The following is a 26,654-nucleotide window of genomic DNA, read 5'->3' as shown; positions in this document are numbered from 1 at the left end:
TTTTTTTTTTTTTTTTTTTTTTTCCTATTTATAATATTTATACAGCCAAAAGAAATTAGAAACATTCTGGGGAAGTATAAAAAACGGTGCGCGCCCCGGTGCAGGGGAGTGCATTGGGCGCACACACGCATAAGAGCATACGTAGGCGCTTGTACATGTTTATATAATCCTACACATATGTGTAAAGCGTGTGCACTTATTGGAGATTCCCTGCGTAGTTTTTTTTTTTTTACCACGATTATGTAGCTGCATGATGCAGAAGGAACCTGGGGAGGGTAAACTTGCGGGGGGTACGTTTGGACGGGCGGACGCAGGCCAACGAACAAGCCTCTCAAATCAGACAATTCAAAGTGCCATGTGCGAACCGTGTAGCAACAGAACATAAGAGGACGGCCAAAAATGCGTACGCAAAAATGGTTAATTTTTAAAATACCTTGTGGAGATGCAGACGTGTCTGCAAAGGGAGCCAGAAATTGTCACATGGGCAAATGTTAAAGTGGGAAAAAAAAAAAAAAAAAAACACAAAAAGGAAATCACAAAATAGGCAATGGCACAAACACGAACAAAAACGCAAAGTCATTTAAAAAAAGGGCGAACAGCTAAACAACAGCCAAAGCGACAAAGGTACACGGCTACGAAGTTACACGTGGGGGACACAGAGCAGCCGCATGCGTCGAACTAATCTTGTCCCCTCGCTTGCAGGTGAGGACACGTCATATGATAATATGATACAGGACAACACAGTAATGTGCAAACATGGCATGGTGCGGTGTTGCGTTTTGCTCACCCTGGCGTAGACTTCAACGCATGCTCGGCGCACGTGTGTCGGTTCGTTCGTTGTAGCGTCCTTGCTATGTACATCAGTGCGTGCATTAGAAAGGGCAGCAAAATTAAAAAGAGTAACAGGGGAGCTTCAAAATTTTCGCCACACAAAAGTGCAACGTTAAAAAGATTAAAAAAAAAAAAAAAAAAAAAAAAAAAGCGATTATCAAAGGGGGGGCAGGTGTTTCTGCCTCCTCGGACGGGATACAAAAAAGGGGGGCACGCCGCACATCATCGTTGGCCCACCACATGTGCAGCTCGCCCAGTGGGGTAACCACCCCCCGCGCGGACACAAAAAAAAAAACGACTCATCACAGAATCAAATGCTCCAAGAAGTGCTTCACCGTGGCGGACTCCTCAGAACAGATGCGTGGGTGGGCGATGATCTGCACGTGCGCATTGGAATACACGGGGAGCGAAATGGCGTAGCGCTGGATGGGCACCTGGTTTAGACAATAAAACAAAACCTCATAGTAGAGCAGCTCAGGATTTTTGCAGAATTTTTCAATCAGCTGTTCATTCGAAATGGTATAAATGTGAAACAGGATCTGTTTGTACTTTTGCTTGTCGTTTTTTGTAATTCCTTTTAGCAACGTCGTTCTCTTCCACTTTTTCTTCACGCCACTGGTGGTTGGGGCATTCTTCTGGGCATTATCGCTGCGCTCCTGCGGTTGCTCATGCGGTTGCCCATGCACCTGCTCATTATGTGTATCACTTTTCGTCCAGCTGCCAACCACGTGTTCGTCGCCAAACGACTCATCGTTCTCATCGCCTTCCTCACTATCATCAGATGTCGTGTAAAAAAACTCACTTATATAATCATACTCTTCATTCTTCGTTTCGAACACCTGAAGCATGTTGTTTTCCTTTTCCTTGTTTGATTCGTTTGAGTGTGGCACATTCAATTGCTCTGTCATTTTTACCCCACACGATTCGCTATTCATGTTTTGTACCGCCTCTGAGCCTTCGCCAACGGTGCTGCCTTGGTCCGGCGCGACGGTAAGGGAGGACTCGGCAACTGGCTGGTAGTTCTGGCGACCGTTCTGCAGGCCAGCCGCCCCCCCCTCCAAGCTGTTCCCCTCAGACCCATTCTTCAAGTAGAACAGGGAATAATTCTTCAGTGCGTTGATCGTGTTTTGCAAGGAAAAGCTTTTCCTCGGAACCACCTGCTCCTCCTCCTTCATCTTCTTCTTCTTTAAATTATTGTCCAGGGTCTTTATATCATTTATAATTTTCCTTTTGAGGCACTCGAAGAAAAGTTTTTGAAAGTACTTGTAGTCACCAAACTTCTTCTTGTTGTTATTCTCCTGGGAGTTGCTTTGGTTTGCATTGTGGGGAGTTGCTCCGATGGGGGTAGAGTTTCCTTTCGCGGGACCACAACTCTTTGAGCGATCGCTCGTGTGACGATTGTCTTGAATCGATTTTCCACCCCCAGCACATACCCCCTCCACATAACAATTCTCCACATTGTTAATTTTAACATTGCTATACATGGCCCCTCCACTCTCCGTGACGGTGGCGTTACTCACAATTTTGTAGTTGTCTGGAATGCACAAATATTTATTATAGTAACTCATTTTGTTTGTCTTCTTCTCTGCGCTGTCGCTGTTCATGTTGGTGTTCGTGTTCCCGCTCGCGTTAGTGCCGCTAACCACGTCGGACGTCGCTTCCCCCCTCTTGTTCCCCTCCATCTGAATATCCTCATACGAGTGTGACTTATACAAGGATGCCCTCTTCTCCTTCTGGGGGGGAGAACCACCTTCCTTGGTGCCCACACTAAGAATATTCATGGGGGACACTTTATCGCTGGAGTGGCACACACCCTTGAGTGCTGTTCGGTTCGTCTCTCCTGTACTGACGTTTTTTCTAAAATGAATGGGGAGCATCTGCACGTTCACTCCATCCGACATGTACGGCTTGTCCCTTGTGCTGTGCAGGATTGGTGCTTTGTCGTCCTGCTGGATCGAGCCCCCCCTTCTGTTCACTTGCACAGGGGCATTGCTACAAGTTTGCTCCTCGCACGCGCGACTGTCTTCCCTCTTGGAGGACCCGTTGCGGGACGTGGAAGAGTTGTTAACCTCTCCCCCATGTACGTTATCACAACTGAAGCTGTCCTCATAGGGGAGGAACGACTTTTTCTTCTTCTTCACCTTCCCTTTCTTTCCATCCTCCTTAGCAACCGCCTCCCCATAGTAGTTCATAAAAACGTTGAACTTCTCCCTCTGCGAACAGGAGAGTAACTTGCGTGAGGAAATAATTGTTTGTAACATCTGGTCAAGGAAGCGATTTTGGTCCTTGCGTTTGTTCAGCAAATAATTCGGGTTCTTCAAATCCTGATAGAAGTAAAAGAACAGCAGCTTCTTCTTCCTCATGTACAGATGCACCACAGAGAAAATATTGATCGGAATCTCTGGTACGTTCTTCGCTTGCTCTATTATAAACATAATAAGCTCTTCATTAAAAAGTGTGTAAGGTAAAATGAGAGAAGTCCGGATCCCGACAAGCCAATCTGATTGGGAATTTCCATAAAAAATAATATTTTCAAATTTTTTTAAAATGCTTATACTTTCTACACTAGCAATTTTTAGCAACACGGTAGTTTTATTATTTAGGTCATCGATAGTGTGGGCTCCGAGATAAGTTGACAACAGTTTCATTATGGCCATATTTTCGTGGACTCCAATATGAGGACATGCAAAAGTAATAAAGTTAATCAATTTTTTATTTTTAAACATTTTTTTTCTGTACAAATTTATAAGCACAGATCTGTTTAAAATTCCTCCAAGGGAATGTCCAATCATGGACACATTAATTTTGTCATTTATAACTTTAAAAAGACAATTTAGTTCTGTACATATTCTCTCCGTGCCGACATCTACCCCTTCAAATGTATGACTTTGGTTGCTATATGTTATGTATATAAACAAATGAGGGTACTTTGTCAGCAGGGGATTCACAATATTTTGAAAATCGTGCACACTAGCTGTTAACCCATGTTGAAATATAAAGTAGTGGGGATTCTTTAACGACATGTTGGACTTCCTCTTGCACTCCAGGCAATGGCAACACATGGAGTTAAAGAAACAATAGCAGCGCGAACACTGCTTAATCGTCCCGTAAGACTTGATAATATTGTACAGACATAGTGGGAAGGGCTTCTTCTTCGTTTCGTCTATGTAGTAGAACTGCTTTATGTAATTCAAATTGTTCTTGTACTTGTTGTATATCCTGTGGCTGCGCATGTTGCGCATGTTGCGACTGTTGCGACTGCTGCGACGATCCTTCCGCGTCTCCTGGGGGACACCTCCCTCGTTTGAGACTTCACTCGCCGTTCCCCCCTCTTCCACGCGATGTATACGGAACGAATTGTTTCTCCTCACTAAACGATCGCACAGCGCGTCATACTTCACATACACATTATTACATACGCTCCTCTTAGCGAAACAGCACCTTCGCAGTTCTCTTCTATTAGTTGTTAATCTTTTTCCCTTGTTCCCCTTCTTCTCCCCAGGCGCTACCCTTCCGACGATGCAGCTGCTACCGCTATGATAGCTGTGCTCATGTTGACGCCTTCTCCCACTTCGTCCCATTTTATTCTTCCACACGATGTGGGACGACATGTACGAATCGCTCGCCTCCTTTTTCTGACTCCCTTTTTTCCCCCTGAGAGCTCCTCGGCTAGTGCTTGAGTTGCTGACGGAGGGGCTGATCTGTTCACTACCCTTACGATCCGATGCGTCCCCCACGGATGTCAATCGGGAATGTTCTCCTGCCTCTTTCCTTCTTTCCCCTTCACTGCCCAAGGGCAGCGTGTCAGACAAGTTGCTGTTGTTATTCTTTCTCACCTCTTCGGTAAGTGAAACCTTCGTGCAGTGAGAGAGGTCCGTGCTGTCGCAGTTGCCCAAGTTGTTGGTGTCGTAGAAGAGCTTCTTCCTGCGTCTAACACGATTAACCCGATTATCGTGATCCAAGCCATTGGGACCACCCCTACTACTGTTAAAGAGTTCCCTCCGTATGTTCAAATAATTACTATAACGAGGGCTGAACGTCCTGCTGCGATAATCCAAGCTGTGGTCGCTCTTAACACTACCTCTGCTACCGCTACTACCGTTACTGTCGCTACTACCACTACTGCCGCTATAACCGCTGCTAGAGCAGGGTCTCCCTCCTGAATAGGACCCACCACCAACTTCCCCATATTCCTTATTATACCTATACTTTTTACAAAACTTTTTAAACAAGTACTTCTCCTCCTTAATAATATTATTTATTTTAATATCACGTACAATGTTATTGTCCAGTTGTGTCAGCATAAAGCGAGCAAACTCGTAAGGCACACTCATCATGGAGCTCGTGTCGAAATAAGTATTCTCGTCATATATTAAATCGTACACATGGGGATGTATTTTCTCTTTATATATTTCCTTCTCTAGGACTTCATCTAACAGGTTAAGTGAACAGAACCAACAGAAATGCTCAATCCATTTTTTGTTCGCACACACGGGGCGATTATTCCTCACACTCTTATCATCCTCTTTGCTTCCTCCCCCATCGTTCTTATCGACTACCTTTTTGCATTCTTTTTTATTTGTCTTCCTTCCATGGTTCAGGTGATTTTTTTTGTCCAAGAGAATGCTATTCACATGGTTGTGGCTATTCTGATTAACGAACAAATTTAGAAGAATATTTTTATTGTTATTAAAAAAGTTTGCACTTCTCTTTGCTTCCTTTTCATCGTCTATTGTCTCCAGTACTTCAAAGAGATTCCTGTTGGCGGAGAAAATGGACTCACTTCTGTAATTCGTTTTTTTTCCTTTCATTTCATCTTGTCACAGTGGCTTTTTAAATATGTGTCCTTATCCTTTTTCCCTTACGGAATAAACGCTTGAATTTTGCTCCCGTGGGTTGCTTCTGGCTTTATCTCCTGTTTCTCAGAAGTTCCCTTTTTTGGCGAATCCAGATTTGGGCAGCATAAAAAGGGTGTAACTCACGGGAGGCGTGGGGAGGAGGGTACACACGCACAAAAGGAGGACAAATCACGAAGCGGATGTGTGCATAAGTCAAATGGGTGAAGCATGTGCAAAGAAAATGAACACTACTCGGACTAACGTGAAGACCTCCTCTACAACGGTTTCTCCATGTGTGCAGCGGAGTACGGTGCACGTGTACATGTCCGTGGCGCTATTTAAAAATATTGACTTGGGGAAATTTCCCCATTTCCAACTTGTCGTGTATAGAGCCCCGTATGAAAATGTTGTCCTTCCGCAGCTTCGCATTCGCATTCACATTCACATTCGCACTCGACATTAAAGACTTCGTGCACGCTGCCTCCTTCGAGGATATAACGTGTCACTTTAAAAGATGTGAAGCCAGATCCTCATGGGGTACACCCCTCTTTCACCGCTAAACGTCAGTATTCCTAGCACGACCAAAACTGCTACGTTGTAACAGGCTCTTCCTTTTTTTTATTTTTCCACCATTAAAAAAGGGATGTATGTGAAGGCGAATCAGCATAGGCCTCATATGCAGGCGTGTAACACGTGTTAGCTAAAACAGACTAGCGATAACACGGTACTAACTGAAACGTGCGCAAAGATATGCGTCCCACCACGCAGAATAAGCATGTATATGTAGGGAAAGCAATTCGCGCGCGTATTTTAAAACATATTGCTACTCTTTAAATTCTGCAAAAAGATAGCACACCGCGCGTGTATGTATGGTTCGTACGTCAGCATGTATACTTTTAGTGTACATCGCGTGAACACGAAACCTGCCCCAAAATGGATAATTTAAAAAGAGTATATGCCTGCCTTGCACTGAGGGCATGTACGCAATACTTCAATTTTTATAGCGAATAGTTGTGATCGTAAAGTTTTCGTTTTTGCAAAGCCCAGGTAAATTAACCGAGTTACAAATGCAATTCGGCTGCGTTTAATTTGTGGACGCAAAAACATGCAAAACAGAGGTGGTTAGTTTTTTTTACATTTCTCGCGTTTTGCACACTTTTCATATTTTTCACTTTTTTCACGTTTGCCCGTTTATCTTCCTCCCAGTCGTCAAGTTCAAAAAAATGGGATTTTTTTTAACGTACTAGCGGACAGGACGGTAAAAAAAAAAAAAAAAAAAAAAAAGTATATTAACAGTGAAGAAAATGTACATGTGTAGAAAGCAGGGGTGGGGAAAAAACAGTTATGGTGATACCAAAATGGCGCCATACTAATGCGCAGCAATATGCAGTATACTATTGTTCCAGTAGGTATAGTTTTTGTGTACATTAGTGTACTGCATAATGCTGCGCCTGTTTAGCCTTTTAAGCTTTATTCTTGCAGCCCCCACTTGTGGCGAGCAACGCAAACTCGATACGCTCGTTACTCCAGGCATGTACTGTTACACGTGGGCGTGGCATATGATGGGTTAGCAAAAAAAAAAAATACGCAGTTTTTCACTTGGACATGCCCATTTGGACGCGTCTGCATGGAAAACACCTTTTTTGGAGTTTCCTTTTGCGTGCCCCCAAATATGCGCTTCTCGAGTTTCTTTTGTTTTTTTACACCAATCGGGAGGGGAACAAATGGAGAAAAGTTCTTTTTTATATGAACAGGTCAGGTAAAAAGATATATTTTTTTTTTTTTTTTCCCCCCTTTTGGCTAGTAAGGTGTAAAAAATTTTCATTTGCAACTTTTTGCAAAAATGCGATCGCTTCAGTTGAGAATTGTTCAACATTGTAGAGCAAAAAAAAAGAAAGATTAAAGCATAGAACGAAATTGTATTAAAAAAAATTAAGCAACACAAAAGGGACATGTAACGGAAAGCAGAAAAGGACAAGGGGTCCTCTTTGCTACAAAAACGCTGGGGAAAGACGGAGCGACGTTGTTCATAATTTGGAAACGTGTGGTAAACTCAAAAAAAATGGATAAGTACAGTGAACGGTTGGAAGAACATGTACAGCTTAAAATTGAAACCTATTACACACCAATATCAGCGGGGTGGACACATACTTGGGCATTTGTCCCAAACGACTTTAACCGCACACTCGTGCGATAAACGTGGGGGGACAAGAACGCTGCAGAATTGCAGAATCCTGTAGAGCATTTGACATTAATGGAGAAAAGGAAAAAAAAAAAAAAAAAGCGCAGTAAAGATCCCCTTTCTATTCGCATTTTTTTAAACGGTTAATTTAACCGCTGGGTACGCACTGTGTCTGTATGAATGCACACACGATATATATGCATATGGGGGAAGTACCTGCCCTTGTGTCCATACATAGACCTCCATGTGCCTTCACTTTTTACTATTCTTCACCTTCTCGTAAAAATACTGATGAAAGGAACTGTACGGCATTAGCTCTGGATGGAAAACCATCCCCAAGCAGTTGTCCTGTTCGACAGCTTAAAAAGGGAATAAAAGCAGGGGGAGGAGTGAGGTGAACAGTCAGCATGGTGTTTAGCTTCGCAAGGGAATAACATATGCTCGCAAGACGTACAAAGAACGCGTCCGTAGGAATATGCGCGTGGTTATGTAGTTCCTTACCAGCTATTATATTGGGGCCGACGGTTTCGTGGGAAAATGTCGCGAGTGTGTGAATCTGCAACAGGGGAAGGGTGGTGGTGGCGACAATAACGTTAAGGTTAAAAAAACGGGGGGGGAACAGTAGCACACGCACATGTACAACCACGTGTACATATGATCACGCGTATACACACGGCGAGCCTTAACAGAGGTGCACTACCTGATCTGAATGTATTTCCTTTATGTACGGGGCTCGTATGCAGGCTCCGCGCAAATTCTTCTTGAAGGCACTGCTGTCTGAGTATACATTCAGAGAGCATATGAAGCTGTCGTTCTGTGGAAATAAAAATTGTGCGAAGAAGGAAATGTGAGCAGTGTTAAATTGGTGAAGAAGCTGTAGGGCTAAAATGAATAGGTGACCATAGATTATTGTTTGCGTCTTTTCTTATTTTATCCTTTTTTTTTTTTTTTTTTTTCCCATTTTACCTGCGAGCCGTAGTGGTTCCGGTTTATGGTGATGTCGAGCCCCCCCAAGGAGAAATTTTTTCCGTATGCTTGACTCTGTGTCTCATTGTTCTCTACGTTGTTGGAGAGGAGGATGCAGCCTGAATGGGGATGGAATGGCACACACAGATGACTTATATCCATGATCACGCTGTTTTTGAGTGCATTATGTACATATGTATGTGCTGCTGGATGGCGCGGTGCTCTACATGTTCCGTTGCTACTCTTCCTTACCCGCACAGGTCCCCCATACGGGTTTCTTCTTAACATGGATGAACTCCCTTAAGGCCTGTGACATGTGAAGGGCAAGAAAAATGTGACACCAATTGTAAACAAAAAGAAATCGAGTACGAGGAAATTCCATAAATGTGAAGGTGCAGACACACCGTTAGAGGCATCAACCGTACGCACGATCCACACCAGTTGCCAATTCTTACGTTGTATAAGGTATCGTTATTGTAGGCGAAACATTTCCTCAAAGTCGTGGACTCCCCGCCGGGTATCACCAGACCGTCACAGGTGCTCAGGTCTTCCTTACTTCGAACCTTGAAGGAGATGCAACAAAAGGGTGTGAAAATGGATAGCGTTTCGCTCCTATACATTCGTATATATTGTGCCCTCATTAAAGAGGCACCCAAGTGGTGCATCCACGTATGTACAGGTAGAGATTTGAGGTTTGTGCTGTGCTTTATCAATATGTGCAGCACGCTTATACACATGCAGGCATGCTCATGCGTCCTTACTTCTATAACCTTCAACCCTGGATGTTCCAATTTATGAAAGTGTTTTATGTGTGGCTGGAAGTCCCCCTGGAGAGACAAAACTCCAATTGTGATGTCTGTCATTTTTTCGAAAAAAGGAAGTGGCTCACAAGTAGGGATGCAAAAAACAAAAAAAAAAAAAAAAAAATGTATTTTTAACAAAGTATATTTTTTTTATTTATCCCATGCAGAATGTGCACCCTGTGAGATGAACAGGAAATGAGGGGAAAGTAAGAAGCTTCGTTCTGTGTGGAGGATCCCGTGGTCGTCAGTCCGCCCCGCACATAGATGCATTCGTGGCACGCACGATTGAATATATATGTAAGCAAATATGGGTTTATCCCCCCCCCCCTGGCAGCAAATTTAATTTAAAAAAAAAATGCTTCAAGTTAGCTTGCTAAATGTTTAGTTTCCCCGAATGGGTTAAATCCTTCCGCCTTGCGTCAGGGGATTGATAACCATATGTAACAGTTTGCACAAATGGAAAATGTAAGGGGGAGAAATGAAAGGGCGGGTTCTGTGCATGTACAGATCGTTCACATCCATAGAGCGAACACGTCAACAGTGCCTAAATGGGCAGAATAACGACTCAGTTCAATTTGCATCTAACTCAGCCGAACAGCGGGAAATTCCTCTAAAATGGTAAAAAAAAAAAAAAAAAACAGCCACAGGGGTAGTAGAATTTCTAGGTTGAACAAAATTTTAGATACGGCTTTTACGTGCATGGGTTGTGATAAATTATGTACCTCTAATAATTCATATATATAACACCCTCTATGCGGCAGGAGGCACGGCAACAAAGTTAATATCCTCCGTTCTTCCGTCGCGCATGCGCACTCGAATTGGGGGGGCGACTATTAATGCACCAAGAGTTCGCGTTATGACACTTTTTTAATGAGATGTATAAAAAAAAAAAAAAAAAAAAAAAAAATCCTCAAAGGAAAAATGGTAACATGGTGTCACGGTAATAACAATTCAATACGCTCCCATACCCCGATGCGCTTTTAAAAAAAAAGGCATACATGAACGGATGAGCCGATGTGCAGAAGAACAGAACTCAGGGAAACGCCCCCATGAAGGCAACACGGATTAATATACAGCCGCCAATCTGATAATCTGCCAATCTGGCCACCCGCTCCCTGTTTCAACTTGCTCTGCAAAAATGTCTTTAACGTTACATACCAACTATGGCGACATCAAAATAGAACTCTTCTGCTATGAGGTTCCTAAAACGTGCAAAGTGAGGGGAAAAAAAAAAAAGGAGAGAAAAAATCCCCCACGGTTGAGGAGTTTCTCCCAGGAAAGGGGAAATCAAATGAGTCCCTTCCGTTTTAATCTGCACGATTTGTGAGAAAAATGGAAATGGGCGAAACACAAAACCACTGCAATCCGTTTATGTATCCCTCCTTTTAACACACCTTTTCCATTTAGAACTTCCTAGCCTTGTGTGCCTCGGGATACTACGATAACACCAAATTCCACAGGTTGCTAAGAGGGGGAGAGAGAGAAAAAAAGCTAATCACTCCTGGGGACATGCTTCCATCTCCATCCTTTGGAGCGTCCAGCGGGGGGGTAGAAGTGATGTGATCGGAGTAGTTCGCTATCCTTTAACACTTTTGTCACATCGTTTAATATATATATATGTGTATATTTTTTCCTGCCCTGCTCCTTAGGAACATTAAAGGGTTCGCCATTCAGGGTGGGGACCCCACGAACACTGGAAAAGGCGGCGAAAGCATCTTCGGGAAATATTTCGATGACGAATTTCAATCAACGTTGAAGGTTTGGCGAATGAGATTTGGTGGCCGCGTGGAGAGTGCGCGAAACGTCGCTATCTCGACCTTCATCCGCCGTCCACGTAGTATTATATTGCCTTTTACTCGTCCCACTGCTATGCACATTTTTTCCCCCGCCACACCCTACAGCACGACAAACGAGGAATCGTCTCCATGGCCAACAAGGGCAAGCCCAACACGAACGGGTCCCAGTTTTTTATAACCTACTCCAGGCAACCGCACCTCAATGGAGTTTACCCCGTCTTCGGCAAGTAAGATGTGCAAGGAGAGGGGGAGGATTAACACCACCACCCGGCCAGCGACACTGCACCGGCATCGTGGCCTAAAAAAATACGCACATTGCTTCTCAATATAAAAAAAGGGATGATGAAAAATTCGATGTCTCTTGAGTTGGAGACACGCACAATATGTGCATTTCGACAGAGTTGTTTAAAAAAAAAAAAAAAGGAAAAAAAAGAAAGGCGGTTGGAGATGCATACGGGGATATGCGCACCACTTTGTAAAGAAGCCCCTTTCGCTGGGGACAAGGCCAACCGCTAAACCCTGCCCCATTTTCCTCACTCCACTTTGCAGGGTCATAGATGGGATGGATGTCCTGTCCGTTCTGGAAAATGGTAAACGTGTTGCGTCTGACCTGCGACGCTTGTAAAATTCGTCACCATGCCACGCCCCCCCATCACTTATCACATGCCGCTCCCCCTAACACCAATCAATTAGCAGAACCCGTGGGGGAAAAGCACAAGCCCGTGAAGGACATCCTCATAGAGTCCGTGACGATACATGCCAACCCCATCGCGGAGGATGAGGCCGTGTCGACTTGATTCTCGGTACGTTGACAAACCCCCCTGCGACGTTACACACGCATATGTGACGTGGCGCAGCTCGATGGACAGATATTATTATTCACCCCCATTTTCACAACTCCTCTGAGGAGGGAGAGGGGGCGCGGGTTGGTTGGGGGCTCTTTTTCTTTGTCTTCACGAATGCAGATTTGTTCTGAATGATGTCCCTCATGCGCAGGTCATAACCGACGTTAAAAAAATCGAGCATAATAATGCACAGCGTAAGCATTATCATTAGAATGAAGAAGAGCTTCCAAATCTTCCTCAAGTAACGAAAGCTAAACGAGTCGATATGAAGACAACTTATACTATAGTCTGCCCCAGCGGAAAGCAAGAAGGTATCATTTTTGATGAAGCACATAGCCGTGATGGGGAGTTCATGTTTTTTATAATGTGCTAAGAGGGAATATTTATTATTATAAATTTTTAGGGCCCCTGTGCTGAACCCTAAGGCAAGAAATTTCTCATTCAGACTCATGGCGATATTACAGCATGGTCTGTCGTCTAACCAAATAAACTTCTGCTTCACGCAGCTAAATTTATCCTTTTTATCGTCGAACACGACACTCCAGGTGATGAGGTAGCTATTTCCTCTGGTTGTGTAGGCAGTCGTTAAAAGGGTATACACAAAATCTTCCTTCCTTTTTGTATTTCGTAAAAATTTACAGCACCGGAAATTCAGCTTATCCCCTTTCTGTTTAGGATTATTCATTTGTTCCGTGTGTAGATTCACAAAAGTATGTGTGTTCCATATTTTAAGTGAATTGTCTGAAGAACATGTGCATATAATTTTTTCGTCCTCTGCTATGTCACAGTCCTTGATGCATTCTTCGTGTCCTCTGAAGTCTCCAACATGCTCGACTATGTTGCTGGAGGTGTCGATGAAGAAATTCTTCTTCTTCCCGAGGCGGACACTTCCCTCCGGCGCGTCTGCTTCGGCCGCTGCTCCATCTGCTTCTTTTACTGCTACTTCTTTTGCGGCTGCTTCTCCCCCTTCTGGCGCTCCTGTTGCTGCAGCTTCTGTCGATGACGACGCTGCCGCTTCGCCTGCGGCTTCCCCCGCCGCTTCCTCCCCTGCGGCCCCGCCCTTGGGGTTGGCTTCTACAATTTTGAGCTTCCACAACTTCAACGTTTTGTCCTCACCCCCCGTTAAAATAAAATTACTCGTGGAGGAAAACTTCACGACCACCTGTCTCGAATGCTTCGGACTGAAGTCAGTGACGAAGCTGTGTATGATGTTTGGACCCGTGTCTTCATTTATTTGAAAAATGACACACTCGTTCCTGACGGAGCCTAACCATATGTCGTATTTATTATCGTAGACAATTGAATCGACCACACCTCTTTGCTGCGTCGTCGACCACAGCATCTGTAACTTCTTTTCCTTTTCATTAAATGTGTTGATGTCAAGCAGGTCTTCTATTCCATAGCTCTTTCCCCCCCCTCCTCCCGACGTCACCACGTACTTATCATTTGACCCTATTCCATATATGGGGTAGTTTAGGTACGACACTTTTATTTCGTTCATACTGGGCTAGGATTGTGGCGATAGAGCGACAGGGCGAGAGAGCGAGAGGCGGAGAGAGAGATTTGGGGTTGGAGTTAGGGTTGCTCCTCTCGCCGCGGGGCGGTGGCCGCGAGTCGCGCCGCAGCGGGGTTTGTGTAATCTCATGCGTGCAGCTCTCTCTCCCCTGGCTCGATTTTTATATTCGATAGGAGGTAACACAAGTCGGGTTACTTTGCACAATACACTTGTTCAGCGATAAAGGGGGGAACTCTTTTCTACTCTGAATGGCATCATCAAAAGGTGGGTAAGTTTTTTTTTTTTTTTTTTGGCGAAGCTTTCTCACGTGTGGGATCTTCAAAAGTGCCCTTTATTATATAAAATTACGTGGGCTTTCACAGGCACGGTTCGGGTGCAACACCCCAACTATATACCCTGGAGGGGGAAGGGGACCTAAACAGGGGAAAAACTAACACTTGTTCAAAATTGTTCACGCAAAGTGCGCCTTTCCCCTTTTGTAACATAACGAGATTAGGCCGAGGCTCAGGGCGGGGGGTATGGACACGCAGGAAAAATATATATATATATATATATAACTGGACCAGATGGGCGCTAATCACATATATAATGGTAGTACTACTTAACGCCACAACTTTATGGTCAAATGGGTGGAATGCTAAACCTGCACGACCTCGGTACTTGCTAATTATGATATTCCTGCTTCATGGAAACAAAAAAAAAAAAAAAAATTGTCGCGTTCCGGTTTAGTAGTTATATATAGCATTTGTTCGGTCGCCCAGCCCTTTTTCAAATTTCCCCCTTGGCAAATTTTTTTTTTTTTTTTCACGTGTACTAGATTATTTTTTTTTTTTAATTATATTTTTTTTTTTTTTTATTCCCTATACGCGTTAAACACCCATTTGCCAAGGTTCGGTTCACAAGCGCGGTGATGCAAAACACCCCTATGGCTCCTTTTTTCCGGTTCCTACCGCGTGGCCTTTGCCTGTTCGCAACTCTAGCCCCTGTTCCCTCATCAACTTCCGCGCCCATTAAACTCGTAACGGACGCAGCGAGCTTGGCCCCCAGGTATAGCTGAACTGGCTACACGTGATTTTAACTTTTTATGCGGGTCGCACCATGGTGGGTGTGAAGTGTAACTCCAAAGTTGAAAAGTAGCATTAGCCCCAGTGAAGAAAAATTCCCCCTGTGGTGCTTCGATGGTGCTGTGCGGTGTGAATGCCTTTTTTTTTGCACACCCCTAGGGCGTTACCCCTTCACAAGAGTGAGCATTCCCCACCTGGCACACGTGAGTGACCCCGCCGCATCCACAAAGTTGCGTGGGGATAATGTTAAAATTACTGCAAATCCTTCCTCTTTAAAAAATGTGAGCCCTAAAAACCGTCACGTGAAAGCAAATGTGGAATGCGCAAAGCCGCCTATGTCCCCTGTGCATAATTGTCCATGAGTACTACTCCCAATGAGCATCACGCAGAGAGGGGGGAAAAGGAAAAAAAAAAAAAAAAAAAAACTGTTCCAACCGCCCTTTTAATCAGAACAAAATTACACGCGTGAAAAAAAAAAAAAAAAAAAAAAGGCATCAACAGTGCCCACACACATACATTAAACCATACGTGTACGTGCATGGTACTTGCGCCTCAGCCATAGGTGTATACATTTGCGCGCCAACCATCAGAGCCATTCGACGCCCCTGTGATGTACATACATGATTCCAAGGGTGGTAGTGGAAAAAACGAACGCAATATCCCCACATTTGGTGGGTGAGGGAAATGTCTGGCCGCTGCTACATGCTTCTCCTCGCGTGAGTTCCGCTTGGCACATATGTTGTGTACGCCTACATGTGCCGGTTGTGTTCGCGTTGGTATTCCCAAGCATACTCGTATGCGCTTGCCCACGTTACGTAGGTGTAAGTGCAGGTGTACACCTTACGCACCCACGTATGCGCCAATGCTTCGGCCGCGCCGTCGCACAGCTCCAGTACTAACGAATTCGTCAAATGGGGAGAAAAAAAAAAAAAAAAAAAAAAAAATTACACAAAAATATTTAAAATAACACAAAGCGAAATGAAGTAGCAACAATAATGTTGACAAACACATCATCGCAACAGTGAGCGGGAAAGCAAAATTGTTTTGTACCCGGCGCCTATTTTTTTTTTTTTTTTTTTCCTTTTTTTTTCGCTTATATATTTCGCTTGTATATTTCGATTTCGCTTCCTTTGTTTGTTTCCTTTTTTTTAATTTTTCTCACTCAAAAATACACACCTGGAAATGCATTTTGTGGACGTTGTTAAAATTCAGCCGCCGCAACAAACTGCATTGTACATCACCAACGGGTAGATGCGCGAAATGGTAAAGTTGGGTCATGTCCATTTTTGAGTGAGTGTTCCGTAATACGTTGTTTTTTTTTTTTTTTTTTTTTTTTTTTTGTTACCATTGTGTTAATGCCATATGTTATTCACTGTGGGCGTGATTTTACTAAAAGCGTAGATTATAAAGCTCAATTTTGCTACGCGCGGCGACGTGGTGCGAGTGCAGCACACGGAGGGAGGCGCTTTGGGGCTGCACCGGAGTGGAAAGCACCGCGTAGGGCTCAAGTGGACAATCACGGCGAAAGGACTGAAGTGGACCCCCCCCCCCCCCCTCTCTCTCTAACACATATAGCCGCCAGAAAAAGGTACTTAGCCCCCGTATAGGGGGGAAACAAAAAAAAAGAGCGAAATGACACGTCTGAGGTGTCCTTTTTGTGTAAATGGGTCACCACCACACACGCTGCTTTTATGCAACGCAACTTTTTCCCCCGTGCAGCCGCTGGGCCAGGCGAACGAGTCGCTATCATGATAGAGAAGTCCAACAACCCGTTCCTGAGTATCGACCCGATTGTGGACAGAGGAAAAGCGGCGGGAGAGGAGCTACCGCTGATCGGTTCCAAGTCTAAGCACCATGTAGACTTCACGCAGATAGTGGTGTACTTGGTTGGGCTGTCCGATGGGCTGACCCACCTGGCATCATTGGCCATATATTACTTGTTCAAGGATTACTTTCGTTTAACACCCTACCAGGTGTCGCTCATACTGATGTACCCATACATCCCCTTCATCTTAAAGCCAGCCATAGCACTGATCACAGATTCGGTGTCCATATTTGGCATGAGAAGGAAACCGTACCTGTTCCTGTTCAGCCTATTTCAGTCATTAAATTTTTTGGCCTTAGCATTTCTAGACCTATCTGTATTCCAAGCTACTCTGATCCTCTTTTTCATTTCGCTCTGTGCCTCCTTCTGTACAACAGTGGCAGAGGCCCTGGTGGTGGAGAGTTCCATTGGCAAGACGTATTCTCAAGGCACAAATAAAGTGACGGAGTTTATAGCGTCCAAAGCGATAGGAAGTTTGTCAGTAGCATATTTTTCAGGTTTCCTTTTAGAAAAAATTTCCAGAGAATATATTTTCATGGCGACGTCCCTTTTCCCTCTTATAATTTCCCTGTCTTGTCTCTTCTTAAAGGAAAAGGAATACACTTCAGAGAAGAGTATAGTTACTCAATTAAAGGATCTGATTAAATTTGTGAATACACCAATTTTCTTAGGACCCTTTCTGTACATTTTTGTATACATGTCTGGACCTGATTATGACGATGCGTTTTTTTTCTTCTGTACAAATAAGCTCGGATTCAGACCTTCCTTCATGGGCACGTTAAGACTGACCTATGGAATTGCTTCTCTCATCGGGATCATCATTTACCGCTTGTTTTTAAAAAACCACGGATTGAAGAAGACACTCATTTTAACCACATTGATTTCATTTCCTATTTACATTTCACCAATTGTCTTAACGGAAAAAATAAACACCTACTTTGGTATTTCGAATGAGTTGTTTGTCCTCAGTGGAGGCTTTTTAATTGAAGCCATCACAGAAATACAGCTACTACCACTCTTCATTTTAACAGCTAATATATGCCAACCTGGGTTGGAAGCCAGTGTCTTTGCTACCATTCTAAGTGTTAAGAATTTGGGTTCCTTAACTAAAAAAGGAACCTCTTCATTCTTGACCTACCTCCTAAGGATAGACAGCTACAACTTTGACCACCTCAGTTTGTATATTTTCATTTGCGGCTTCTTCCTTTTATTCTCCCTCACCCTCGTTCCTCTGCTGCCAGAAGAGGAGAAGATTGACAAGCTCAAGAATAAACACGTGTCCCAGCTGCACTCGTAGAAGAATTCGTAGGCACGTCGGGGGTAGGCGACAGAAGGGACACTATTTGTTACAGTGATTCATCTTTTTGTTGTTCCACCCCCCCCCCCCCTGCAGCTAGCCTTGTTACCCTCTCCCGTAGAAAACGTTCCGTTTTACGCGTGTACATATCCTGTTTGTTTATTTCCTCTCGTTGTTTCTCCCCTCCAAAGGGACATGTGACTTTACGTGTCACCCCTTTTTCCTTCTCTAACACAACGCAACTCTCTGTTGACAAAGCAGTTCAGTTAATTAAACCCATGCGGGTAAGTCTGTGTGTGTATAAACATATCCCCCACACCATTTATCGTATTCTACATATGTGCGCGTGGGGAAGGTACAAATGGGGAGTGACGAAAAGTGCGAATATATTGGCGGTCGCTTTTGCACAAAAGAGGGGCGCCATAAAAAAAAAAAAAAGACAGAGAAGCGAATCAGTTAACGCAAAAATAGGGGGGACAATTCGGGAGGGAGAGTCAAATGGGTGAGTGGGCCGAGCACAGTTTGACGCGTCCCCCTCACACGTCTTGTCTAACCCTGTACAAGCGGAAGCCCCACACGTCGGACGTGAACACCTCCTCGAAGTATTGCAGTGGCTTGACCTCCGGGACCTCCAACTTCCGTATGTAGTCGTACCCCTTGCGTGTCCCATTGGACACGTTAAAGTAAGAGAGCCTGTAGAGGAGACTGCTCGACATGAAGGGGGTTGCATTTTTCCCCAGGGGGTGGTGCTGGTGATGGTAGTAGTATAGGAGTGGGTTTATATGCTTGAATTGTTTGTTCGTTATTTTTAGAATCCACAAAAATTTATTCAAATCATCTGAAGAATTTTTTGAATACCCTCCATAGGAGACGAGGACGTAATTCACATCTAGCTTCCTCACATATTCGTAGGCCTGTTTTTCATTTACACTTAGAATCAACCCAACCGTCGCAATGTGTTCAGTGTTCCAGGTGTTATTATCTACGTAGGTTACTCTGTCTCCCATGACACTCAACTGGTAGCCGTAATCCCACCAAGCCATTATCCTTGAATCTTCTTTTGTGTTCTGTTGAATCCATTTGTACATCTGCCTCACATCATCATTTATGTACCGCTCTCCCTTTTCATTTCGACTATAAAAAGTTATGTTAGATTCGGAGTAAGCGATGGAAGAACACCAGGTGGCATGCAAAATGGTTAACATGATCAAGTAGCCCAAGAGGGTTAAGATGCACAGGCTCGTCAGGATAGGCACCTGGGTGTTCTCCGTTCGGTTGAAGGGGAGCTTGACAATGCGGTTGTGTGGTGTTCGTGATGGTAACGCATTGTTGGACCTATTCAAGGGTTCGCTAACAGTATCGCTCTCTTCGTCGGTGCAGCTGTCTTCCACTCCTCGGTGCTCCTCCTCGGAAGCCACTTGTCCCGTGGAGCTTTGCTCATCCGTGTAATGGTCTTCACACGCATGGCTCTGCCCATGGGGGACCTCGCTTCGAATTAGTAGAGACGCCCGGTACGTGCTGGGAGGCACACGCAGGAAGCGCACGTAGCGGTTCAGAAGGGAGGACAAGCCTATCGCGCTCAACACACTGGCGATGGGAGAAAATATTAAAAGCAGTCTAACCATGAGGGCGGAAAAGTACAAACAGAGGACGAAAAAAATGCCCAAGAACAAAGCTTCCATCGGGGCCTCCTTCTTCATACATTCGTACAGTCCAATGGGCACAAAAATTAAAACAAGGTGTATATCAAATAGGTATGAAGACCATGTAGTAGGCTGGTGTTCCGAAATGGATGCAACGATAGGATTGTGTTTAAATGCATAAGTAGGATCTAGTAGGGTTCTAGACCTATGATTCCAAGATAGCTTATTTGTAAAGATAAAAACTTTAAAAATGAAAAAAAAGAAGAGAAAGCACATTTGTATAAACTTACGTTCAAAATTCTGCTGGTCCAATTTCATATAACTAATCACATGTGTTGCTATGAGTAATGCATTGGTTAGCAGAAAAATGGCATGCGTGCCAAGATGCTCGATGCTGACAAAAACAGCTTTTTCAATGCATGGGATATTCAGACAAAGGATGCTTGTTAATACATAATACACATTAAAGGAGATTATATTTTTTAATTTGTACCTCTTTAGTAGGACTATTACTAACATATATAAGCTTACTGAATTAGTAATGTATATATATGCACCCCATGAAAGGGCCATGTAGTAGGTACTGAGTGAGCAGAGGAGAGATGACAGGAGAGTCCCTTCCTTCAGGCACTTAACCCAAGTATATAAACATAGAAGAAGTAAAAATATTGCAATCGCTTCATTGTCGTAGGATCCTGCTACTGTCCTGGACACATGGGAAGGCGAGATGGAAACAAACAGAGCTGCTACTAATCCGGCCCCTTCAAAATTATACACTTCCACTGTTAGCATATAAGTTATTATACAAGTAAGGAAACTAAATAAGGGTCCAATGTAAATGCAAATACTTTTTATATCTACTAGCACGCCAACACTGTTACAAAGTTTGTGAATGAAATGACTCGTTAACATCAGTCCAGGAAATAAAGTTTGTCCTGTTGTTCTGCCCAGAGGGAACCAGGACTTTGTATCGAAGTAATTCCAAAAGTAGTAAAAATTATTTTCTTCTAAAATATTTGTTAATTTGTAATTGAAGTAGGGGTCGTACTCGTGTATGATTGCTTCGTTTCGTATGACCGAGAAGAGACGAAGGAGGAAGCTCAACAACCCGGTCAGCAGCAAAATGAGGATTTTCATCTTACGCTGCCTTCCTTTTCCCTCCTTCATGGCCTGCAAGTGGGGCAAGAAAGCGGTCACGCGGTGAAGGGAAGAATCAGTGACGCGGTGACGCAGACACTACACACGAAGCAATCACGCAGTGACGCGGTGAAGGAGTCAACAACTGCACCGTTTACGCTGTTCGCCTCTGCAAAAAGCATACCTGGCGGAAGGCGCCGCTGCAGAATACCCCATGGAGGAAGCGGTTTAGAAAGAACCGGGGCTTCAGCCCCAGGTAGGCCACCTCCTCTCCGGCTGCCACTCTTTCCCTCTCAACCATTGCGTCACATAACAGGCACACAAAAACGGAGTCTGTGTGTGCATATGTCTATTTGTGGGTGGAAGCCGATCTTCCAACAAGGGGGACAGGAGACACAAAAATGGTAACCCCTGCAGTCTACATAATGTAATCAGGTGTTATATTTGTTTTATATTGAATTATCTTTTTTTTTACGTCTTCAAGTCACTCCCCTCTCTAATAGTAAAACAGAATAATCGGTAGGAATACAAAACTGTTGGCACACTTCCCATCTCCTCATTCCTTCCAAATTGCATATAGGAAGCGCCTCAAAAAAAAAAAAAGTTATCTCAGCAGTTTCGTTTTTCAATCAACCTCTTTTTTTTTTTTTTTTTTTTTTTTCCACCCTTTGGTACAAATTACAAATGAGGAAAGCTCTCCCACTCCATGGAACTAAACACACAAAATGGAAGGATATTAAAAAGGGCAATTGTATAAATGGAGCGTTCCAAAATTGGGGGAATTTTTTTCTCCTGTTTTGCTTCTAAATGTGCGATGTGGGTATTCCCCTATTTTTTTTTTTTTTTTTTTTTTTTTTTTTTTTTGGCGGCTACGCGGCAGAGGTGCCTCAAATTGTGGGATCCTCCTAAAGTGAGCAAGTTTTGTATTTTTTTTTTTTTTCTTGTTCTTCCTTTTAGGTGCCCTCACGGAGAGGGGATGCAACCGCGTTATCGCTGCTCACTGTGGGGACAACACTTGAGAAAGGCTATACCACAATTTTAATATGCAACGCGTCATGTGTGTTCTTCCCCTAACGCGCATACCATTTGGCGTTGCCACGGTTGGGGGAGAGTAGAAGTGAACAGGTGCATATGTTATAAGGATCTCCCCATCTTGGCGTTTCCCTAAACAGGGTGACAGTTGCTGTTGTGTGTGTGCTTGTAACACCACTTTGCAGTGACCGGGTGAAGAAGCTTTATATATGTGTATAAGTCTGTTGCCCAGTGAGAGACTTCTCCCCGCATTAAACGCTAAGCGAAGGGTGTACACCATTGTCCATCCGATTAAAAAAAGAACTTTAAAAATTTAATTAAAAGTTAAATGCCATTTAAAAAAAAAAAAAAAAAAAAAAAAAAAAAAAAAAAAAAAAAAAGGGGTCGGCAGCCGTGTGGCGTGTGCTTGCACACAAAATAATTTTTATGAACAAGTACACATGCACACACAGGTTGCAAACGATCGAAGAGGCCGAGGCGCCGTCGGCGACCCCTCGCGACGGCAATGATGATTAAAAGGTTTAAAAAAAAAAAAAAAAAAGATGTCATGTAAAAATTGGACGCGTACATGTGAAATGAGCGGACAGGAGTTCATCTGGCTCATCAATCGGCGTCGAGCCGAGTGCCCCTTCCCTGCCCTGGCGATGTCGCGTACGCGTCCCCGTACGGTCTACTTGTCTGCTTCACTTCTCTGCTACACTTCTATGCGGTTCACTTCTCTGCCACGGTGACTACTCATTTTTGAGTTTCTCGTAGAGGATCTTACCCGCGCCTCGCGTAAAGTCTGGCTCGATGAAGAGGGCCTGGCTTTCTATAGCGCTAAAGTTGACACCTCGCATTACCTTAAAGTATCCCTCTTTTCCCCAGTTCTTGCCCCAACTGTTTCTGCCAATCCAGTATTTGTACAAAGTGCCATCGATTTCTTCCTCTCCCCATCCGACTAGCACAATGGCGTGGTTGACCTTCTCCCATCCTGTGATGTTATACTCGTAATTTCTCTTGGTAACATCCACAGTACATTTCTTTGCATGAGGGAAGTCCTTCACATAATACACACCATCAGCATATTCATAAAAGTCAGGAGTCACTTCCAACGAAGCAACGATAGGTCCATTTCTGTACATCTCGTTCATCATTATCTTTTCTCCATTACACTGGTTGCATCCGTAACAACCTCCAATGTAGTTGTAGTCCTTTGCATACCATCTCTCTGGGTCATCACTTGTATTTTTTTCATAATTATTATGCATATCAGTGGTTGCTGGGTGGGAAAATATAACTGCATTTATTTGTCTCAGATTCTTCGTTTGCGTCTTGGCTGGGTTGGTTCCAGGAGCAGGGGTTACTAAACCAGTTTGCTCTACTTTGTACGGACAGGTCTGCGTCGTGGCTGTGTAAGGGAATGCCTTATCTAGGGGTATACCTTGTAACTTGGCCATTTTAGAAACCAGGAAAGGATAGCCTCCATTGCATCCTTGGTCATAGAAGGAGCATGAAAGGACTGTTTGTATGGACAAGACGTCATCGAAATTGTTCAGGTATTTTTTGTTCAAATTTTTGGTCAAGCCAATTTCAATTCTTCTCTTAAACACATACATCTGGGAAGCAATATAGCACGAGCCACATGACAACTGGTTAGTCACGTCGTACTCTCTTGTGTTGTTGTTAAATGGATCTCCCCAGGTGAAGTTCTTTGGCAATTCGTCAATATCTAATTCTCTGTGGGGGGACTTTTCTGTGTCTTCATAATTTACCAAGTCCATTTCATTCGTTCCGCTGTCTCCACTTTTAATTTTCATTTGTACTAACGATACAGGGGACACAGGCTGGTCTGGAGGATTACCTCCATCGTTTATTTCATCCTGTACATGCTCATCTTTGTTACATGGGCAAGCATACTTTTGCTTCGCAGCCATCATAGTCGCTCTGGTTAGAGGTTTCTTCTTTCCAAAGTGTTTCATCTTATGCCAGTACAATTCACTGTTCTTATTAATGTTCATATCTTTTCTCGTCGTAAAGGTGGGCTTATCCTTACTGCTTGACGTAGCAGTGGAGAGAGATGGGTAATAAAAGTGGTTCATATGCAGGTGGCTGTTAATACCTGTTTCCTTGGGGAAGGTATTCTGTGTATCTGCTACCACGACAGGCTCACCTGGTAAGTGATACCTCTCCGCATAGAAACAACCATATAATTTCTCACCCTTTGGTTTTGTTATATCTACCCAACCGAATCTGATCTTGTTAAAATTCGTGACGTAGCAATCTGTCTCTCCATTAGTATCGGTCTGGTCATCCTCTTTCACTTCTGCACATTTTCCAGTTGGCTCATAATGCATAAGACCAGTGTATGTTTCATTTCCTAATCTAATTTCAAATCCCTCATCGCATACCGTAGTCCATGTACCTATCTTCCTCTTATGCTCATCATACACAACTAGTACCTTCCAATTCTTTCGGTGTTCATTTCCAGTCGTGTCATGCATGTCACCATAGGATACAAAGTCATCAGATAAAATGACATACATGTCAGAGGTAAATTTGTAGTGGTTGTCTAGGAGGTACTTTTTATAGTCTGTAATTTTTACATTATAAATGTTGCTGTTCGGTTGGCTGGATCCACAGGTGGTTATCTTTGGAGATGTCTGTGTCCTCTGAATTTTCCATTTTCCCACCAAATTCTTAATCTCTACATGCATAGGGAGATCGGCCGAGGTCAAACTTACATAAAGGGTATGCAACAGAATTAAGCCGAAGCTTAAAATGTTCCTTGATCTCCTCATTTTTAAAGAAAAATACACAGGGAAAAAAAAAAAAAAAAAAAAAGAGTAACTCTACTAATTGTATTTCATTAAATTTTGCTAAATCAATCGCTTTTGGCGAAAGGGGAAGCGGATATATATATCACTCCTTCTACGGAATAACGCATACAAGGTCAGGGAGGTGTGTCACCTAAATGTTATCATACATAATATAATATATACAAATAACATACGTAAATATTATGCATGCACAATTATATATATAACGTCGGTAGTTGTAATATATATTTCTACTTATATATGAAAGGCGTTTTTATGAGCGGGTGCTCCAAATGGTAAAAATTGCATGTAGAAAAAATAATGGTTCCAGCAACTCGCAAATGAACGTTCATAATAACGGCATATAAAAAAGGTAAACAATAAAATACGTACACAACAGCACGACCCTTCTATAACTGCTTTACAACATGTCGGGATGATCAATCACATAAAACTAACAATAGCGTGGTTTCGCTTTTATTTGTTCAGATTTTCTTTTTTTTTGCATGATTTTTTATTTTTCATCAAAATGGGTAGTCCGTGAGTTTCTTTAACAAACTTGCAAACAGACGGTAGGGAGGAAATCAGTCAGCCAAAATTTCTCATTTGCCAATTAATCCAAAACAGTAAAAATAGAATAAAAAAATATAAAAAAAATGGAAATAACATAAATCGTGAAAATACGCATTTATAGGCTTCTGCCTGCCATGTTCCTTTTTTTTTGAATTTTTTTTTTTTATTAAAACATTTTTAAATTGCATATGTTTGACAAAATTTAAATGCTTCGTACCAACATTACAGGAAAAAAAAAACAAAAAAGAAGCAGCAACAAAAAACGGTGGTGGGAGAGTCAGGAGCCTTATTTTGCCAATTTCCCCCAAAAGAACAAAAAAAAAAAAAAAAAGTAACGTCAAGGCACGTATTATATATTATATACGCTTGGTTGAGTGTGACTTTCACATCTGCTGCCGCATATTTTCGCGCATGTCTCTATAATGGAAAAAATGAAAAGGGGGAAAAAAAAAGAAAGGAATGAACGAAAAAAGGGAAAAGGAAAAATACATGCACGGAAGGAGAACAAGTTACAAGTTACAAGTGCGAATAAATTGACAACGTTGACAACATGCATGTGTTCGTTCGTTTGTTCGTTTGGTTTGTTCGACTGCGCACAGGTCATTCGCTCAGATTTATACCTCATTTGGCGCAAGGCAGAAAAAGGGAAAAACGTAAGTCCAATTTTATTCCTTTTGTTCAGTTTTTTTGTTTGCTGAATTTATGATTTTTTTTTCCTTTTTTATGTGTTCTTTTTTTTTTTTTTCTGTTTTGTTTACGCCTTAGATCGCAGTTGTTACCCTCTATAGGAGGGAAGGGATGTAAAACATTTTAGCTAGCTACTAAAACAAAAAAAAAAAAAATGTGGCTTTTTTTTTTTTTTTTTTTTCCATTTGCAAATTTGCAAATTTTTAAAATTCCCAAAGCGAAATGTTTAACTTGATTGTGTTATAAAAGCATATAAAACAAAGTTGGGAAAAAAGGATTCACCATTTTACGCGTATGTGTTTTGTCTCTCCATTTTTTGTTCCATGCGTTTCTGATATTGGCGTAAAAGAAGCGATGAGTGAGTCGGGGGGATACTACATCCCTTTGCAGTTGTTTTCCCGCATGCGGAAATGCCTTTAGCTGTAAAATTGGAAAAAATCGCCTTAACAGGTCAGGCAATTTGGGAAAAAAATGAAAAAAAATGAAGAAAAAAAAAAAAAAAAAAAAACATAAACACGCATTAACCCAAAACAGGTGTGACGAATTATTTCACACTTTTGCGGAAAAAAGAACGAAGCTGTTCTATTTCGCATGATGGATAGGAACAGTGGCCACGGCAATTGCGTGTTCTCATTTAATAAAGGAAGGTGAAATTCTCTCTACCCCGTATAATGAGCCTGTTGTTGAAGGAGTGCCAAATCGAGCGCATTTGTTGCACTCCCGTGTGCTCACATCGGCACGAAGAAAAGAGCCACGACATTCTTCCATGTGTTCACCCTTTTTTCGTTGCGTGGCTTGTGTCAAAAAAAAAAAAAAAAAAA

The 26,654-nt window shown here is 42.9% G+C and overlaps 7 protein-coding genes across 7 annotated transcripts; 2 read left to right on the top strand and 5 right to left on the bottom strand.

Annotated features, from left to right (window-relative positions):
* Positions 1–1,133: 1,133 nt before the first annotated feature.
* AK88_04241 (uncharacterized protein) lies at positions 1,134–5,642 on the bottom strand (the record flags this gene model as incomplete). Its single annotated transcript, XM_012481851.1, has 1 exon — positions 1,134–5,642. One exon carries the CDS (start codon positions 5,640–5,642, stop codon positions 1,134–1,136), a length of 4,509 nt encoding a protein of 1,502 aa, XP_012337274.1.
* Positions 5,643–8,103: 2,461 nt separating this feature from the next.
* Positions 8,104–9,680, bottom strand: AK88_04240 (pyridoxal 5'-phosphate synthase, glutaminase subunit Pdx2; the record flags this gene model as incomplete). The annotated part of the gene is made up of 7 exons (XM_012481850.1): positions 8,104–8,210; positions 8,353–8,407; positions 8,552–8,665; positions 8,818–8,936; positions 9,070–9,124; positions 9,273–9,380; positions 9,579–9,680. 7 exons carry the CDS (start codon positions 9,678–9,680, stop codon positions 8,104–8,106), a joined length of 660 nt encoding a protein of 219 aa, XP_012337273.1.
* A 1,078-nt stretch (positions 9,681–10,758) lies between these two features.
* Positions 10,759–12,213, top strand: AK88_04239 (uncharacterized protein; the record flags this gene model as incomplete). Its single annotated transcript, XM_012481849.1, has 6 exons — positions 10,759–10,836; positions 11,028–11,080; positions 11,270–11,378; positions 11,522–11,643; positions 11,966–12,006; positions 12,110–12,213. 6 exons carry the CDS (start codon positions 10,759–10,761, stop codon positions 12,211–12,213), a joined length of 507 nt encoding a protein of 168 aa, XP_012337272.1.
* A 94-nt stretch (positions 12,214–12,307) lies between these two features.
* AK88_04238 (uncharacterized protein) lies at positions 12,308–13,762 on the bottom strand (the record flags this gene model as incomplete). The annotated part of the gene is made up of 1 exon (XM_012481848.1): positions 12,308–13,762. One exon carries the CDS (start codon positions 13,760–13,762, stop codon positions 12,308–12,310), a length of 1,455 nt encoding a protein of 484 aa, XP_012337271.1.
* A 2,827-nt stretch (positions 13,763–16,589) lies between these two features.
* Positions 16,590–17,963, top strand: AK88_04237 (uncharacterized protein; the record flags this gene model as incomplete). The annotated part of the gene is made up of 1 exon (XM_012481847.1): positions 16,590–17,963. One exon carries the CDS (start codon positions 16,590–16,592, stop codon positions 17,961–17,963), a length of 1,374 nt encoding a protein of 457 aa, XP_012337270.1.
* A 536-nt stretch (positions 17,964–18,499) lies between these two features.
* On the bottom strand, positions 18,500–21,044 carry AK88_04236 (uncharacterized protein; the record flags this gene model as incomplete). Its single annotated transcript, XM_012481846.1, has 3 exons — positions 18,500–19,848; positions 19,930–20,776; positions 20,928–21,044. The coding sequence occupies 3 exons, from the start codon at positions 21,042–21,044 to the stop codon at positions 18,500–18,502; spliced, it is 2,313 nt and encodes a 770-aa protein (XP_012337269.1).
* A 1,462-nt stretch (positions 21,045–22,506) lies between these two features.
* AK88_04235 (uncharacterized protein) lies at positions 22,507–24,555 on the bottom strand (the record flags this gene model as incomplete). The annotated part of the gene is made up of 1 exon (XM_012481845.1): positions 22,507–24,555. The coding sequence occupies one exon, from the start codon at positions 24,553–24,555 to the stop codon at positions 22,507–22,509; it is 2,049 nt and encodes a 682-aa protein (XP_012337268.1).
* Positions 24,556–26,654: the final 2,099 nt, after the last annotated feature.

The sequence above is a fragment of the Plasmodium fragile genome (assembly GCF_000956335.1).
Source record: "Plasmodium fragile strain nilgiri unplaced genomic scaffold supercont1.57, whole genome shotgun sequence".
Lineage (NCBI taxonomy): Eukaryota > Apicomplexa > Aconoidasida > Haemosporida > Plasmodiidae > Plasmodium > Plasmodium fragile.
Note: the sequence above shows the minus strand (reverse complement) of the source record. Positions and strands in the feature narration are given on the sequence as shown.